General features: G+C 37.5%; 1 protein-coding gene across 1 annotated transcript in view; it reads right to left on the bottom strand.

Moving 5' to 3' along the window:
- LOC135467088 (1-phosphatidylinositol 4,5-bisphosphate phosphodiesterase beta-1-like) overlaps window positions 1-16,654 on the bottom strand; it is a 77,983-nt gene extending 61,329 nt beyond the window's left edge. Inside the window, 1 exon segment of the mRNA XM_064744849.1 lies at window positions 16,124-16,654. Coding sequence (XP_064600919.1) covers window positions 16,124-16,222 — 99 coding nt within the window. The 5' untranslated portion in view covers window positions 16,223-16,654.
- Window positions 16,655-16,855: the final 201 nt, after the last annotated feature.

The raw sequence follows: 16,855 nt of genomic DNA on the forward strand, positions 1-16,855 counted from the left end.
AATACAGATAAGGGACCCCCAATAAACATATACACAACATCTGATTTAACTTAACCATACATGTTAAGAATGGTGTTCATATTATAATCTTCATGAAATATTAATTTTTGGCATACATGAAGTTTTACGCAGGATAAACCAGGCTCTTTACAGCTTCATGCACATCCCAGCTGTTACTATGGCTTTTTTATTCTAAATATATGGATCTTTCTATCTATCTAACATAAACAACAAAACCCAACTGCATTAAAATTTTAACTCACACCATCTGTAGCCATAAATATAATCTGAAGCTGTCATAGTCATAGGGACTGGCACATGTAAAGGAGTCTGTGACATTATTATACTAATATTAAGAAGAGCAAACAATTTACAAATCATAATATAGCAAGTATAACACCTATTCACACAGACATCTGTATACTATAATTAAATGTTGTCAATAACAAAAATGTTTCATAATCATTAAGATTTTACCAATTTCCCCTCACACAACTTGTAACTTTTCCAGGGAATCACAGAAAAGTGTGTTTTATAATATGGGCTTATAACACTTAAAAAATCCATGTAGAACAGATACTGGCTAAAAATTTGTTACATTTACGTGTAGTTCCATCAGTCAATGTCTGTCTGTCTGTCTGTCTCTCTGTCATTAGGCTTTTATTCATTTACTATACATTTATTTCATGTTAAATGTTACACTCAAGAATTTTTTACTCAAAACATTGCTGTCAGGTACATCGGAGGAGTGCACGAAGAAGACTCTTCACCAGATACAAGACAAAAGACCTGCTTTTCCGCAGCAATTAAAAAACCATTGCACAATTACTTTATTTTTTAATTATGTTTGGATTCTACCAAAGAACAGCCCATATATTTCCCTGCTATACACTGCTTACAATGTATGTATTGTAAAGCCATGCTTTCTGATACATGCATGATTTATTTATTTGACTGATGTTGATGCTGTACTCGAAGAATATTTCACTTATACGACAGCTGCCAGCATTGTGGTGGGTGGAAAGCGGGTAGAGCCGAGGGGAAGTCCATGACCATCCGTAGGTTGCTGGAAGACCAACAGATGGATAAACATGCAATCCTAGATTCTTAGGTGTCATCTACATGGCTTGCTGTAGCCATTTAATTCCTTTTCTTATAGCAGGAAGAATTCCGACTCATGCAAAAAAAAACAATTCTTTTTTAGAGTAGGCCAATACGTGCACTAGCTACATGTAAATGAAATCCATTTTCAAGAAGTTCATTTCCGTCCCACTCACATGTACATGTGTACATGAATTCCAGTCCTCCACATGTTTCAGGTGGAATCAGTGAGCATGCACATGGGCCCTCAATCACCTGGGTGGCAGACACAGGTGCACCTGTATACTCCATGTAACAGATGTCATCAAAGTCACATATCTCCACCAAAACACACATGCACATGTGTGACCGTTTAAAATAAATGTTGACCTCAACAGAAAACATACCATAAATACAAACATGTGTATCTGTACAATAATCCTGACTTTCAAGTTCTTCATTACAATGGTTTTATTAACTATGATAACAGGTGCCATAGAATTGTTTGAACAGGGTTTTACATCCCATCATCAGTGTTACACGCTCATGATAATAGCTGAATACACAACAGTCAATGCATACCAGGTTAGATCAGCCCACATATGATGTGGGTGAAATACACTGCAGGAATCTTAGTTTTCAAGATTTTTATTTGATTTTGTGCTTTTCTACTGGTGTCCTTTGCAAGATTTCTGTCATGCCCTAGACGAAAGTTAAAATGCCCCAATTCACACACTCCATAGAAATCCATATCTATGAATTCACATGATAACCCAATTGTCTTAATATTAGACAGGAAAAGCAAAAAATAATAAAAAAAAACTTTTATAATGATTGCTGTTGTACCTAAAATTGATGTATCACCATTATTACAGCTTCATTATAAAATGTTTTTTTGGTACAAAGCCTTTTTTCTTTTTAATAAAAGGGAGGCAGGGGATACGCTGTCAATTAAGTGGAACTAATTATGGAGATTAATTGCTCACATTTCCCCTAATGTTAGCTCATTAACAGATGCTATCATGTCTATATCACAGCACACACAATAGTCTTCTAAAACAGCCGGTCTGTTTAATTCACAAAGGCTTCAGCATATATCTATTATTATTTTCAAATTTACTTTGTTAATATATATTAATTCTCTTCCAAAAGTTATGGCTAATTCAGACAAATGGCCAAGAATGTGACTTACTTAGCCCTCAAAAACAAAACATATCAAATTTTTTAATTAGTTTTTGGCATTTATAAATATATACTAATATATAGAATAAATGTGCTGAGCTTGTAATATGAAGTGTATTATGTTATACCATCCTTAAAAAATTCTTAGTTGGGCCTATCCTGATATTATCAACAAAAAGGGTACATGTAGGTCTGTGGGGAATTTTTTTTTTATTCTGGCAAATGAAAAAAAATAGGGATTTTCAGAAAATTATTAATGAAAGAAAAATTAAAGCAAACCATCTAACAAAATTTCAACATACATTTCAGGAAGGAAATTTTTTCGAAAAGTTGGTCCAGATATGTTCAACACATTTTTATTTATGGCCTTGCCCCAATATTGTATCAGGGGTTGGCTTGATACAATCCACTGATAATACTATAAAATCACTACCACTGACATTAAGTCATTTTATTCAGAAGTTTCCTTTGCCCTGCTAAACTTATCCTTCTTAATCATCCCATCCAACATCTCCCCCACCCCCAGTTCCACAAGAGTGTGGCTGATGACACAGCGAAGACATCTTGAGCCTTCAGTCTGGGATAGGGGCTCTTGCTATATGGTGTAAACAGTACGGACGCCTCACCTGTTGACGGATCATATAAACCCATTCAAGCTGCTACAGCCACTGGCTACAGGTTGAGACATACTTGCATGTACGTGTGTCTAGATTGCATGCAAGCTTCAGCTCCTACAGCAAAAAGATTACACACCTGCTTCAGCTATGGCAAACATGTAGTTGGCCGAATCTTAAGCAGCAGGTCTGGAAATCAAACGTTTTCTTGTGTAATAATTAGGTTTAACAGGGCATCTGTCTGAAGTCAGTGAGCTTTATTGCTCACATATAGAAGCCTCATGAATCTGATTTTGGGCATGATGCCTAAATGTGGAGATTAATTTGCACGCTGTACATAGATACACCTAAACATGTACATGCTATTCTCCTCCAAACAATCCATTATCTGTAAGTAATAAGAATAGATGAATGAAGAGACAGACAATCAGATTTAAACATTACCTGTCTCCTCACGGAATGACGGATTTACCTAATATACATGTATATACATGAATACAGGTTATCTCCAGCATATGTATTTTATTTCCACTGACATACAATGTACACAGATTTATCACTTTTAAGCCAGTGTCAGAGATAAGACCTTCATTCTTCAACCTTTTCCACCACCTCTGGAACTAATATTTTGAAATATTCTGAGGGAACAATGGGGTGTAGACAAATAATTTGCATAGTTTTATCAAGCTTGCATCTTTAATGACACAAAAAAATCATTTTTAGCATCATTTTCATAATAATTATATGCTTAAATTCCATTGAAAAAATGGCTTTATTGGTTGAAAAGGTTGAACGTTATGTACTAAGGTTACCCTAAATCACCAATCATTGAGAATGAATGAAAAAAGAGTTGGATAAAGAATATTATGTCCATCAAAACGAAGACGGTTTGGTACAAAAATGAGAATAAAAATGGATTATGTAAACATGAAATATCTGGATTTCCTCCTTAAACAATGATATCTCAAACTGTGTGTATTTACATCACATTACATAATAACATGATTGGGTTAATGTATCTTTGTTATTCATATTATTTCATATTATTTTCTTTTGATCTATTATTCATATTCTTTTCTTTTGATCTACACAAATAAAAAATAGAATTAACTAATTCCTGGCCCCAAGATCACAAAGCGATCTAAGACTTAATTCTAAATTTCAAATCACTTTAAAAGTGTTATTTCTTATGTAACAAAGTGAAAATAGTGCTTGACAACATAAATTCTGGCTAAGTCATTGTACAACAAATTCCAGCTTAAATAATGGAAAGGAACATACCAAATTTGATGATTGGATTTTGACGTAAGTCTAAGATGTGGCCGGTGAATATGGAATAGTGTAAAAATAGTGAATTGAATACCATAAACAATACAAACATGTCTGTACTGTAAATGTACATATGGTATTTAAGCTTCACTCATGACTGACTGTAATTCCTGTACATGCACATGTGCCTTTGCATGATTATTGTGTATAAACATCATACACATGTATATATATATATGCACAGCCGCACATGCCCCCACAGGAATTCTACCAGGACACTTTATCAATTGATCCCACTGCCTGATGTTCCTCTTTTCCAGACAACATTACTTTTTATTCCAAACTGGACGAAAGCCAAATTTGCATGACCATACAATCTGAATATGATACAGAAGCATTCAACATTTCTAACCTATCATCAGATGACCTACCTGCAACAATTTTGATTATTATGATTGGTCAAATGTGTGTTCCAGACTTGAAAGAAAATCAAAAAAGCTTGTACATGAAGATCCTTTTGAACCATGAACCTGAACACCCACTGCCTAATCATGATACCATTGGTGCAAAGCTCAAATACAACTTTATAATAGAGAATTCAATAAAGTGAAGACCATATAAATCGAGCCATTGTAGGTATCGACAAAAGTCACTCAAATCATGTACATGTTCACAAGAATTTATAAATATCAGGGCCACATCTAGAGTCACTTTAGTTCTGGAAAACATCTGGGCTCCCAAACTATTGCCCACCCAAACTAAATAAGTTTTATTAAAACTAAGACATAAATTAAAGAAAAATATCATGGTTTACAATAAAAAATTTAGTTTTTATACAAATTTCTTTTAATTCACAGACTTAAAAGCTTTTAGATAGCATCAGTTTGAGTTGCATTGTTAAAATTTCTTTATGCCCAATCACAATGTCCCCATTAAAACTTGGGGTCAGAACCTTCAATGTTTCTTTAGATATGGCCCTGAAACTGGATATCTGCTCAATTACTCCCCAATATAGGGTATGTATAGGATTCTTGGTGGTCCCTCAGTATAATTATAAACAAATGTCATTTACATCAGGTAAATAAAGACATATACTGCATCTGAAACTGGTCCTTGACACATGTACATGATTTTAAGACAATAAAATTGCAAATCAAAACAAACTTCGTTGAAAAACATTGAACAGCATTCCATGTGAAATGGCCAGTATTTGAACCTAAAATTAATTTTGAGGGTGGCTGTATATCTACAAAAGCTCTAGTCGACTGTACTCTTTTATTGTACATGACCACTATAGTTTCTTACGATCCTATTGTGTAAGATGTAAAATTGGCCTGTGATTGCAATCTTAAGTCATTTACAATCAAATTAGACTTACAATCCAATGGCACAAGCTGCACGAGAACTTGAAAAGAAGTGGGCAAAAAAATGCCCATATTTTATTCGTCTGTGTCTTAAAAAGTGTGTGAAGTCAACAAACAAGGGACTTGATTTGTGAGTACCTGTCTGAGCTCTCCTGATTCCCTGACAGGCATGAGCACAGATGGATGGACGGACAGACAAAGGATTATCAATTACCCACCACTGGGACCACTAGCCCAGTTTGGACCGTTGCCCGTAAACAGAAGAGCCATTACAACCGGCATCTCAGATTCTTCCCAGGATATCAACTAGCCATTCTCATAACTCCTTTTGCGTCATGCACTTGATCCCGAAACACCGAGGCTAAATAAATTACTCTGATACCTTGCTAGTGATCCAATACTCAAAATATTACGTGACAGCAAAATCCATATCGAACATGACAGAATTGCCAGAAGCCAAGATATTTCACTGTCGGCTAGGTGTCATACTGTGTACCTAAAGGCTATATATACATGTATGTACATTCATCAAGCTATGCATATGTCACACTTGGGGTAAATATGTGATGCCGTTGATAAATCATATATGCCAGGCAAACACATACAGTGACTAGTGGGGACTAATCGTAGGAGGGGGGATTGGAGGACAATACATCAGTAGGGTTGTCGTGCTATTTGATGAGGGGGAAGAGGAAGCTTGTAACCCTCTATCCAGGCCAGATAACACACAAGACCTCACCATATCCTCTACAGTAACTGCTGTACAACTGGCCTACACCTATACATGTATCTTGATTACGCAGTTGGTGGCTAGTCTACTGTGTTATCAAAAGGATATACTACATGAACACTGTGTTACAGGTGCATCTGTACTCTACAGAAACCCACTTGCAGGACATCTACCCATTTTCTCTACCTTTTACGCAAGCATATTCAGATGTACTTCAGTTTTTAACACAAAGAAAAAACATTTTTGCAGACATAAATAAATCATTATCTGGATTGTTTGACATTAATGTTATGAACTTTATCAATAAAGGTCAAAATATACAACATGCTAAAAAGGTCAAGTAAATGGGGGTCACTTTGTACAAATACTGGCTTGACACCCTCAGGGATTATAACGTAGAATGTGCATGTACATGTAGATGTTTGTCCATTTTCAAAGGAAACCACGTAAATGGTATACACATCCAGTTACTCAAGAACCACTTGTACTTATAAAAAACTTTTTTGTCATATGAAGGAACATCATGAAAGCCTCATTTTTAAAGCAACACTCATCTTTAGATGCATGCTCGTATAATGTTATTGTATGTGCAGTGCTTATACATGTATATAACCTCTCAATGATGAACGCCAGGCGAGGTAGCAAAAAGTACCATTTTGAAAGTCTCTGGCCTGACCTAACCTGGGTTTGATCTCAGTCTCCGGATATTCAAGGCAGGTGCTCTAACCACAAGGCCACCTAAGCCGTCAAATCATTAATGCAGTTACCCTTTATACTGCTTACAGTAAATTGTAACACGGAATCAGTAACTCTTGCACTGTTTACTGTAATATCAGATCATTACTTCAGTTTAAATTCTGAAATAGATAGCACAGAACTTGTTTGGCCAGTGAACAACATTTGAAAATTCCCTGTCTGAGCCAGACAAAAATGAGTCAATGTACACCTGTCCAGGTAGGCATTTACATGAAGAGGTTAATCGCTTGAAAGTTTTTGGACAATGTTAATTTGGAGAATACTTGAAGAGCAAATAAACATACCCATGAGTGCACTCATATTTTACAATACAAATCAACACACAAACATGTACCATCTACATGTGTACATGTGTGTCCTGATTCTCATACAAGTAAACAATAAATGTCGGCCAACAGAAGAAAAAATGCTGATCTTTATGCTATTTATATTTCTGCTTGACTCTTCACACAATCTACAAGTACATGTGCACATATTTATAACATGTAAACTCGTGAATGTTATATTATAATAAAGTCCAGCTCATGCTGGCTTCCTCTCTGGCCATAAATGGGAAGGTCTGCCAGCAACCTGCGGATGGTTGTGGGTTCCCCTCAGGGCTCTGCCCGGTTTGCTCCCACCATAATGATAGTGGTCTTCGTAAAAACTTCTACAGTATGGCGTAAAACACCAATCATATAAACAAATAAATAAAGATTATACCGAAGTCTGTGCAGGTATGTTGCGGTGTACAATTCTCCTGGTGTAAACAAAATAAAAAAAACACAAAACATTGTCAAATTTCACTGAACATACATACGCATATACATGTAAATGGGTGTTTTAACACTGAAGGCAAGACTATGTAGGGGACCACAGCGGTGGCAACTTAACAGCACTGTGCTGAATGTTATATGTTTTAAAAATGATACTTTCTGGTCTCTTGGATTTCTGTCTAGAAGTTTTGTTGCAGATGTTATTGTATATATGTACGTACGTATTTAGTGTTATGTTCAGTTAATGTAAATGTACATGTATAGATAAAGTAAATGTTGTGTGTCTGTGCTGGCACATATACACATATTACACACATGAAATTGTCCAGGTAAATGTATGTATATCTACACTGACACACAGTTAACATCACCACCTCTAATATTACACCCTTTATCATGCGGGACGACCCATGCACTCAATGCAATTTACACCCATATTCCTTTGAAGATGAGCACATACTTTTTCCTGGTGTGCTGGGACTGGAATATTTCTTTATGTGCTCGAAATCTTCAAGAAACACAAAAGTGGTTGAATTGCAAGAGGAGTACACAGCCCTTTTTAAATAATAGTGTGCCTCCAGTACTATACTGCTCCACTGTGCATGCACATATAAGACATTGGAGACACTTCAGAAGCTATTTTGGGCCAAAATATTGTGGACGGTCCCTGAACACGCTAAAAGCACTACATCTACTTGTACAGGAAGTTGAAACGACAGCATTAGAAACAGGTATCTGCTAACCACCCACCTAGAAGGAGGCAAGACTGTACACACCTCTCCCTGATCATTTATTTATATCAAATCCCACATAGATCCTGACGAAATTTCACTGTTAGATAGGAATTAGTACGCCTACTGAATCTATATGGGTACATTGTAAACTTTTAAAGATTAGCAGGATGCCTCATTCAGCACAATTACCTAGCCATTGGTTCCAACTTAACACCTGCTGTTTACAACTCAACACAGTGGCAGGCTGAGTGTACACAGCAGGCCCATACAATATGTCCACTTACATGTATCCATATACATATATGTATATATATGTGTATACATGTATATCAAAGGGCAATGTTCTCGTTATTACATGTACATATTGTAGGATACATATACAGTATGTGTACATTTCTCACAAATGCCTATTACAATACATTATAAAGAGAAAACCATTCAAAAAGGTCATCTACATATATACATGCATGGTATGTACATATGTTGTACAAGCCAAATATGTGTAATTTAACACATGTACATACTGACATTTTGAAATGGCATGTATATGTAAATAAGCCAATACAACCATGCAATTGTGCACACAAAAATCAATCTCAACACACCTAGATACATAAAGATGGGCCACAATTCAAAACCAAAGCCACCATATACATGTATACGTGCTACAGTGCAGCATAGCATATGTGGATGTATATAAATGCCCTGAGAAGTTCATAGTGTGCCCTGGTTTTATTTATTTGGCATCTCTTATGGTATACCTTTACACCATTATGAAAGTAAATTAATAATTTTTTGGAAGACAGCTTTATCTTTCATGATATAACGCCATACTCTGAAAGAATATTTCACTTAAACAACGGCAGCGAACATGATGGTGGAAAGCCTGGAAGAAACTCACGACCGTCCACAGGTCGCTGCCAGACCCAGAGTTAATGATATATACATGTATTTATTTATTTATTTATTTATTTCATTGGTATTTTACGCCATGCTCAAGAATATTTCACTTATAGGACAGCTGCCAGCATTATGGTGGGAGGGATCTGGGCAGAACCCAGGGGAAACCCACGACCATCCGCAGGTTGCTGGCAGACCTTCCCGCGTACGGCTGGAGAGGTATACATGTATAATATAATTATCTTATGCTACATGTACATATTACACATCTGTTAGTCTTATAACATTGATGGCCATACCGTACGTATGGGAGAATAACAAAATGACCTTTGAACGATCTTTCTTACTGGATACATCGTTATTTATTAATATATCCAGGTCGGCAATAATTACCATCTTGGCAATTCCACCCTAGTCATTTATCATACAAATGGACCAATACAGGTCATGTATTCATGGTCGCTGGATTGCTAGCTGGAGTCACAAAGCATTCTCTGATTCACAGTATTAAACCATAGAGAATTAATGTGTGTTATATTCTTATTTAAACTGACTGAACAGTCTCTTTTTTTTCACTTGACAATTAAGTTCCACGGGAAGAACCAACACTTCTAATCATTGTACTTGAAGGTAGTGAATGCTCCATAAATTGGCGAGTGCACAATATGTGCAGGTGTATCCCTAGAGATGGGCAGATACACATAGGTGTCATTCAGGTATAATACCCTAAATCCTCAACAAATTCAACCAATAAAAGACAACTTTAGATGCCATTTGAAAACAAAATTCGTTAGAGTTTAAAGGATAAAATGTGATGTTCAGGTAAAGGTACATATGAACTTCATATATGCCAAAACATGCACTATGTGTGTGAGCAAATTTATTGAGGATTTACGGTAAATGTAAGGTATAAATGACCTAAAAATTTGCCTTTGACATTTTGCCTTATTCTGACTTGTTTTTTGTTTTGTTTTGTTTTTTTTGACCTTGAGAAATGTGTGTTGAGATTTGCATGGAAGGTAGGATGATATTCTACTGGAAAAATGTCCACATTTATTTGATTTTTCATTTATTTGCCTCTCAAAATGCACTTTTGTGGCAAAATTTTAGGCCATTAACCACATGTAGTGACCAGTGAAGGAGTGGTCAACAGTCACAGCTAGCTGCACTGCAGAAAAACAAGCTATTGATTTTTGGTCAATTCAGTCTGATGAGAGAAATGCCAATCAACATGCAATGGCCGGCTTGTGACTGCTGTCCATCCATTTACACTGCACGAAGTCTTGGCTTATTGCAAATATGGTCCAGAACAACACGGTGTGGCTTGATCTTTATAAAAATACATGTATATGTATATATGTGATTTTGAACACTAACTCGAGGACATTCATGTGTCTTGGCATGCAGGAAGCTGAAATTAACTGACTAAAACCGAGGTCTTCACGTTGCTTTGAGCAGAAGAAATATTGGTACAGAAAATGTTAACACTAACATGGAAAAAATCATTACTGTACTCCACTTACACCTTGCTGTATTTGTGCATTTTATTCAATAGTACCCTGGGGCAAAACAAAATCCCATCGGCACACATACTGATACTCTGTGCAAACACTCTGCCTGTTAAACACACCACATAATACTAATGATACTCAACAATTGGCCTTTTTACGTGCCAAGATGGGATACACTTTTTCTGGTAAATTTTTCAGTTAATCTACTTAGCACTAAGTGATGTTTCCTCTGACATGCAATCCAGAAAGAGCTCTGAAGTATCCCTTAATCTATCTGAGTCTGCCCTACTGACCTCCACGAAAAACTCTAGGTCATCACCCCACTGCCAAACATGATTCTTCTTACACACCCCTGACAACCAGAGAGTTCCAAAGATTAACATAGCCAACAATTTGCTGGCAAGGTTTTATACCACCTTGATATTAACCTAAAACCAGCCCCAATATTACTGAAATACTAGAATCCTTCATGCAAGTGCAGGACATTTTATTAAAACCAATATTAATGCACAGTTTGTATGGTGTCAGCCATATCGTGTGTAGTGACCATGTACATATGCGCATGCTTTGGGGACACTGTACATGTGGTAGACTCGTGCTAAGCAGCTGGAATCTGTAACAGCCATTCGGTAATGGTAAAGAGAAACAAAAACAAATTAAGGTGCTTTAGGCCCAGGTGTATGGCAGTAAAATGATCATTTCCATGCCCAGGGGTTCCTAGGTTTAGCTATAGATCTATATCCTGATTACACCTCAACATCCACCCTTGTGATTTACTCCCAGCTCATGAGCGTCACTCCAATTCGAAAATGAGAGAATTGCTTGAGGCTACAGCTGGAGTAACTTGCCACTGTAGGTGGCCATGATTGGGATAATAGCCCGACGACTTTGGCTTTGAGGCCGAGCAAGCTGTCCAACAACGAGGACTGGGGGTGTTGGTTCTCTGTGAGCCCAGACAAAACACAGAATCCCAATGTTATTGCTGGAGAGTCAGTGATAGCAAATTGGTTATCAAAACAGATGGACCAGCAGTGATCTGGGGGACATCAGCCCAAATGCCATCAGGTATCCATGGACATTCTAATCAACACCATAATGGCACCAAATGCATCCGAGCCTCCCTTGGTATCTACATCAGGAGGGAGCCGTCTGCGGTGACACCAATTGCCCAATGGATTCAAATGCAAATCGAACATCGTTGGCCATTTTGGTAACAAGGTTCAACCATTCCTTCCTGGCATTTGAAATACCTCCAGCTGAAGAGTTCCATGCATGGAGCGATATACAGTATTGCCCAGGGACACCCATAGTGTGAAAGTAGCCTGTGAATACCAGGCATTCATTCAGGTTCCTCAACCCCCAAATGCACTGAATTCACAGCCACATTTATTTTCCACAGACCAGTTTCCATTCTCTTTCACTTTAACATCTACTTTTATATTATACATGCATGTACATACGCCAGATGCTTCAGTAACTAAATAGAACATATATCTGACACTCAATTACAGTCTTATAAAGAGTGAAAAATTTGTTATTAAACCATATTCAGAATTCAGAATGAAATTACCTGCCGGTTCAGGGGAAACTAGAGTTTTGTACAGCGGTTCTTCAGACCTTGCAATAATGAATGGATCAGAGCCATATACAGTACATGTGCAGGATCAACCAAGAGTCTATTGCCACTAATGAAAGGTTACCATGAGTTTTTCCGTAATGTAACAGGAGACCGAGTCTAAATACAGGAGCTAATGTTCAGCAGTTAATGTTAAACGTTCATAAGTATCTGTGTGCTATGGGCCGACAAATCTGCATGCCTTCAATAAAGAAATAAATTTGTCCTCACTCCAAATGTGAGGCAGTTTTGTAGCTTTAGTAATTGTGATGTAATGTAGGAAGTTCTAAAAGCATGCTACAGACATGTTTTCATTATAATTTATTATGGTAGGAGACATTAATATAAACACATGGCATTTAGATGGCCATGATGTAGAACAAGCTCTCAGGGTAACAGCAGCGTAATGGCTACAATGATTGACTGGTACTCAGCAGGGCTTTAAGTGTATCCATGTTGTAAATGGACAACAAAAAGATTCCAGCACCTCAGCGAAGCCAGGTTTTTTTTAAGACAGGAAGAAATCAAAGACAATGCATCAACCTCAGCACTACTGTATGTGCAGGAAGGCTCCACAAATACCAACGTGTACAACGCTGGCAATTGATGTAAGTGTAATAAATAGGAAAAGAGACAGCTTAACAGGCTACTGATCTGACAAATGCAGGGTGGGTTACACGCAAAACTACAAACGAAACTTTTGCCACAGTCTCAAAAATTTTTATACTGTTTACTAAAATACTGTGTCCTGCCAATGAAATCCTAATGACAACCAAATCTTATGTGTTCATAAAACCTCTAAGAAATATATGAGGTTGAAATATAAAATTTAGACATAGGAGCCAATGATCTTGGCTGTATTTGTCTGTTTATGATGTGCAATTACATGTAAGTGGGAGTCATCAAATTTTCTAGGCACGAACACAAAAATTTCAGGGCATTAGGCTCTTAGAATGCCTATATTCCAACTCCAAGAACATACAGCATGTTACACGTACATCCCAAAGCCGAGTAAATTGCATACCAAGGTGCACAGATAAGAAATAAAGACCCAACAGTTGGGTAAGAACTGGCAATATTGCCAATATGCATTGGCATCAGAATGTATCTGTAATTTTATCTGGCTTAGGTACGGTACTGTATGGGACAAGCTTATATGCATCAAGCAGGTTTCTGAAGCACATCAACTTGAAAGCAAGTGAGTAAACTGTAATCCAGGGTTAGTGTGACAAGTAACACCTCAAAAGAGATTACATTTACAACAAGCAGCAACTGCAATATGATATCAGAGCAAGACAGGGCAGTTTATGGGAGTGATGAACACAGCCTACAACTGTCGGGTCAAACATGGCTATGAATTAAGCCTTGTTCTCAAGGCCTAGTCAAATGGAAAACCCTGGCAGCAATCCTCTTTTTCTTCCGGCTATTAAACACTGTACTCGCTGTACAAATCAAAGGGATATCAGTTTTATACATCAAAACTTCTGCTCTTCTGAGCAGCCACATATCAAATAGCACTTCACGTACACATGCTTCCAAGACAGGTACTGCAATGTCATAATTGTCACGCTTCACATCTGTGCTCACTAAATACCAGAACATAGACATGAACACAGCTGACTCCCCCCTTCACTTTTAACACACAATATTCAAATTGTTCAAATCATTCTATTCTGCTCTCTTCATTGTTCATATTATTGGTGAGAAATTTTTTTCCCAGGAAACAATAGTTCCCACACAACCTTTGCAATGATAAGCTTTGAGAGCCATTTGTTTTACGTCAGTGTGTTCCAATACACCATGTTGAACACTCAGCCCCACATACAAATACATGTACTGAGTTTGGATAAGTTATCTGCAGTCTAACCGGCTATGCTTAGTTTTTGTCTTTTCCTTTGTACACGTACATGTACCTAACTTTGCCATAAGTAACAATCAACATCACTTTTATGGATTTTAAATTTATTTACTATTTGAATGATGTTTAAAAATGTACACAAGAATTTTTCATTTGTACAACCATAGTCATGTTCTCTGGGAGAACTTCAGCCTTATAAATGAATGAATGAATGAATGAATGATCAGAATAGGGGACTGACTTGTTATCTGAGCTGGTATTTTTCGGCATTCCCATCTGTAGAGAAATGCAGTGATCTGGATGTACATGTATTTGCCAACAAACATGATGATCAAACCCTTAACATACACACATGAATCCACCCCAGGACTGAGGATAGCACATGGGTAATGATACCCTAGGACATTAGCACAGATGAGGCTATTAACAAAGCTCAGCTAACACTATCAGAGAGTTACACAATACCTGAGCCTAATGAAGCTCTAAATGCACATCACAACTGCCCTGGTGAAACCTAACAGTTTACCAGAATTTTGATATCAACTAGTCCAATCTACCATCCATCTAGGACTTATGCAAAATTTTCATATTTTGTAGTCTAATATCGATATCCTTTTTTAATATATTTCTGTTCAGTGCTCCTCAAGTAATTTGGTCTATTCTAGGTCACATAAAAGTGGTAAATGTACATATATATTTACTCGGCTAATCTGGCATGTCTGGAGCAGAGATACTGGTCTCGGTCTCACCAACCAGGTGGCTGGACAAAAATAAATTTACTACACTGACCAACAGCGCTTTATACATGTGCATGTACAAGGCATGGGCTAGGTCTGCATATGTCCAGCGCCCATCTTTACCCTGTACGTGTAGCTAAGAAATGCATGTATAAAGCTGGACACTTCCACAGCTATTTTCTTTGTTCACTTCAAGTTCTTTCTTTGTAATGTTTGTTCCAACATCAGATCAACCACCTGAACAGCAGTAAAGTTACATAATATGATCTGCAGGGACAGTATAATACATATTGTGAGCATTAAGGTCCCCATACATGTATCAATCTATAACATAAATGTTGATGTAGATTTTTGCTCTGTGTTAATTTTCAAACATATTTCTTATCTCATAAATTTTAATAGGCAATGCCAACACATGGGCATTCTACAGCAAACTAATCACAAGAGAATGATAACATATAACTATCTGGAAAATCGACACGTACATTTATTTTAGGTGTTGGTCATGTAGAATTCTACGCACTGAAGTATTAGTTGTAATGCTTAATTCTTGATCTGATTAAATACATGGCCTATCATGTCAGGTTTAGCATCTTTATTGGAAATTGTTCACAACATGCCATCCCTAACACACACTTTTTCTACATGGAATTTCCTACATATGCCTACAATAATGACAACCCATCCATTGCACGGTGAACTGAAATTTATTTGTAATGCTGACAGTCTATTGGAGTGTGGCATGCCAGGCCAATATTGATTCCACACTTTCGTTTAGGGTACTAACTGATCGCATTTCCCGGAGATATTTATAATAACAATATGATGAAAGGTGAAAAATGTCAAAGAGCAACAAATCAATTCTTTTGTTTCACTGACTGTAAACATGTAAACCCATAATCAGTTTATCATGCGTCATGTCAGTTTGTGTGATACTCGCAAAATGTTCACGACCAGACTTCGTCTCTTTTCCTTTCAACTATTAAGTAATGGCGTGACGAAAGCTTTTGATACATACCTCGTCCCATTTGACAAATTTGCCGCCTTTCACCAAGGTCTCTGCAACACAGATTGGTCGTAGTTGGACGGCATGAACCCCGGGTTTAGCTCCTGCCATACCGCCGAGTATTAGTCGTGGACCAAACTTCGAGGTTTACCAGCTGGTCGCTGCCATAGACTCGAATAAAGTTTAATGGCCCGCTCTGTCAAAGCAAAGGCCTGGTCACTTCATCTCACATCCGTGTCTGAACTTAAAGCCACTGAAATCCGCCGACAACCATATATATCGTAGTTAGCGTCTAAACAAACTACTGTGCAGTGTTCTCACACTGTCAGAACTGACTTAGCGCTGGGTTTTGTCAGTTTACTGCCAGCCCGTCCTCCAACCTGGGCTCGCTGCCCACGAATTGCGAAATAATCTCTGCCATGTTTTCCTAAACTGCAATTATCAGGATGGCAGATTTTAGCGAGGCGCTGTTATTTGCACGTCGATGTCCACTGATGCAGATGCTGTTACTATTCGCGGAGGCTAAAACCATACTCATGACGCCTGCATCGTCTGCATCGAGTGATATCAGGCTTCTGCAGCGCGACTCCACCCTGCGGGCTGCGTCAACCGCTGGAAGGTAGGTTTGATCATGTGACCTTTCAAAATGGCGGATGACAGGTGTGTTCGAGCAATAAGACAAGACGAAAACTCGTTGTGTTTATATCCTGAAAGAAATATTTTCTAAATAAGGTCAAATGAAAA

Source organism: Liolophura sinensis, chromosome 6 (assembly GCF_032854445.1).
Source record: "Liolophura sinensis isolate JHLJ2023 chromosome 6, CUHK_Ljap_v2, whole genome shotgun sequence".
Taxonomy (NCBI): domain Eukaryota; kingdom Metazoa; phylum Mollusca; class Polyplacophora; order Chitonida; family Chitonidae; genus Liolophura; species Liolophura sinensis.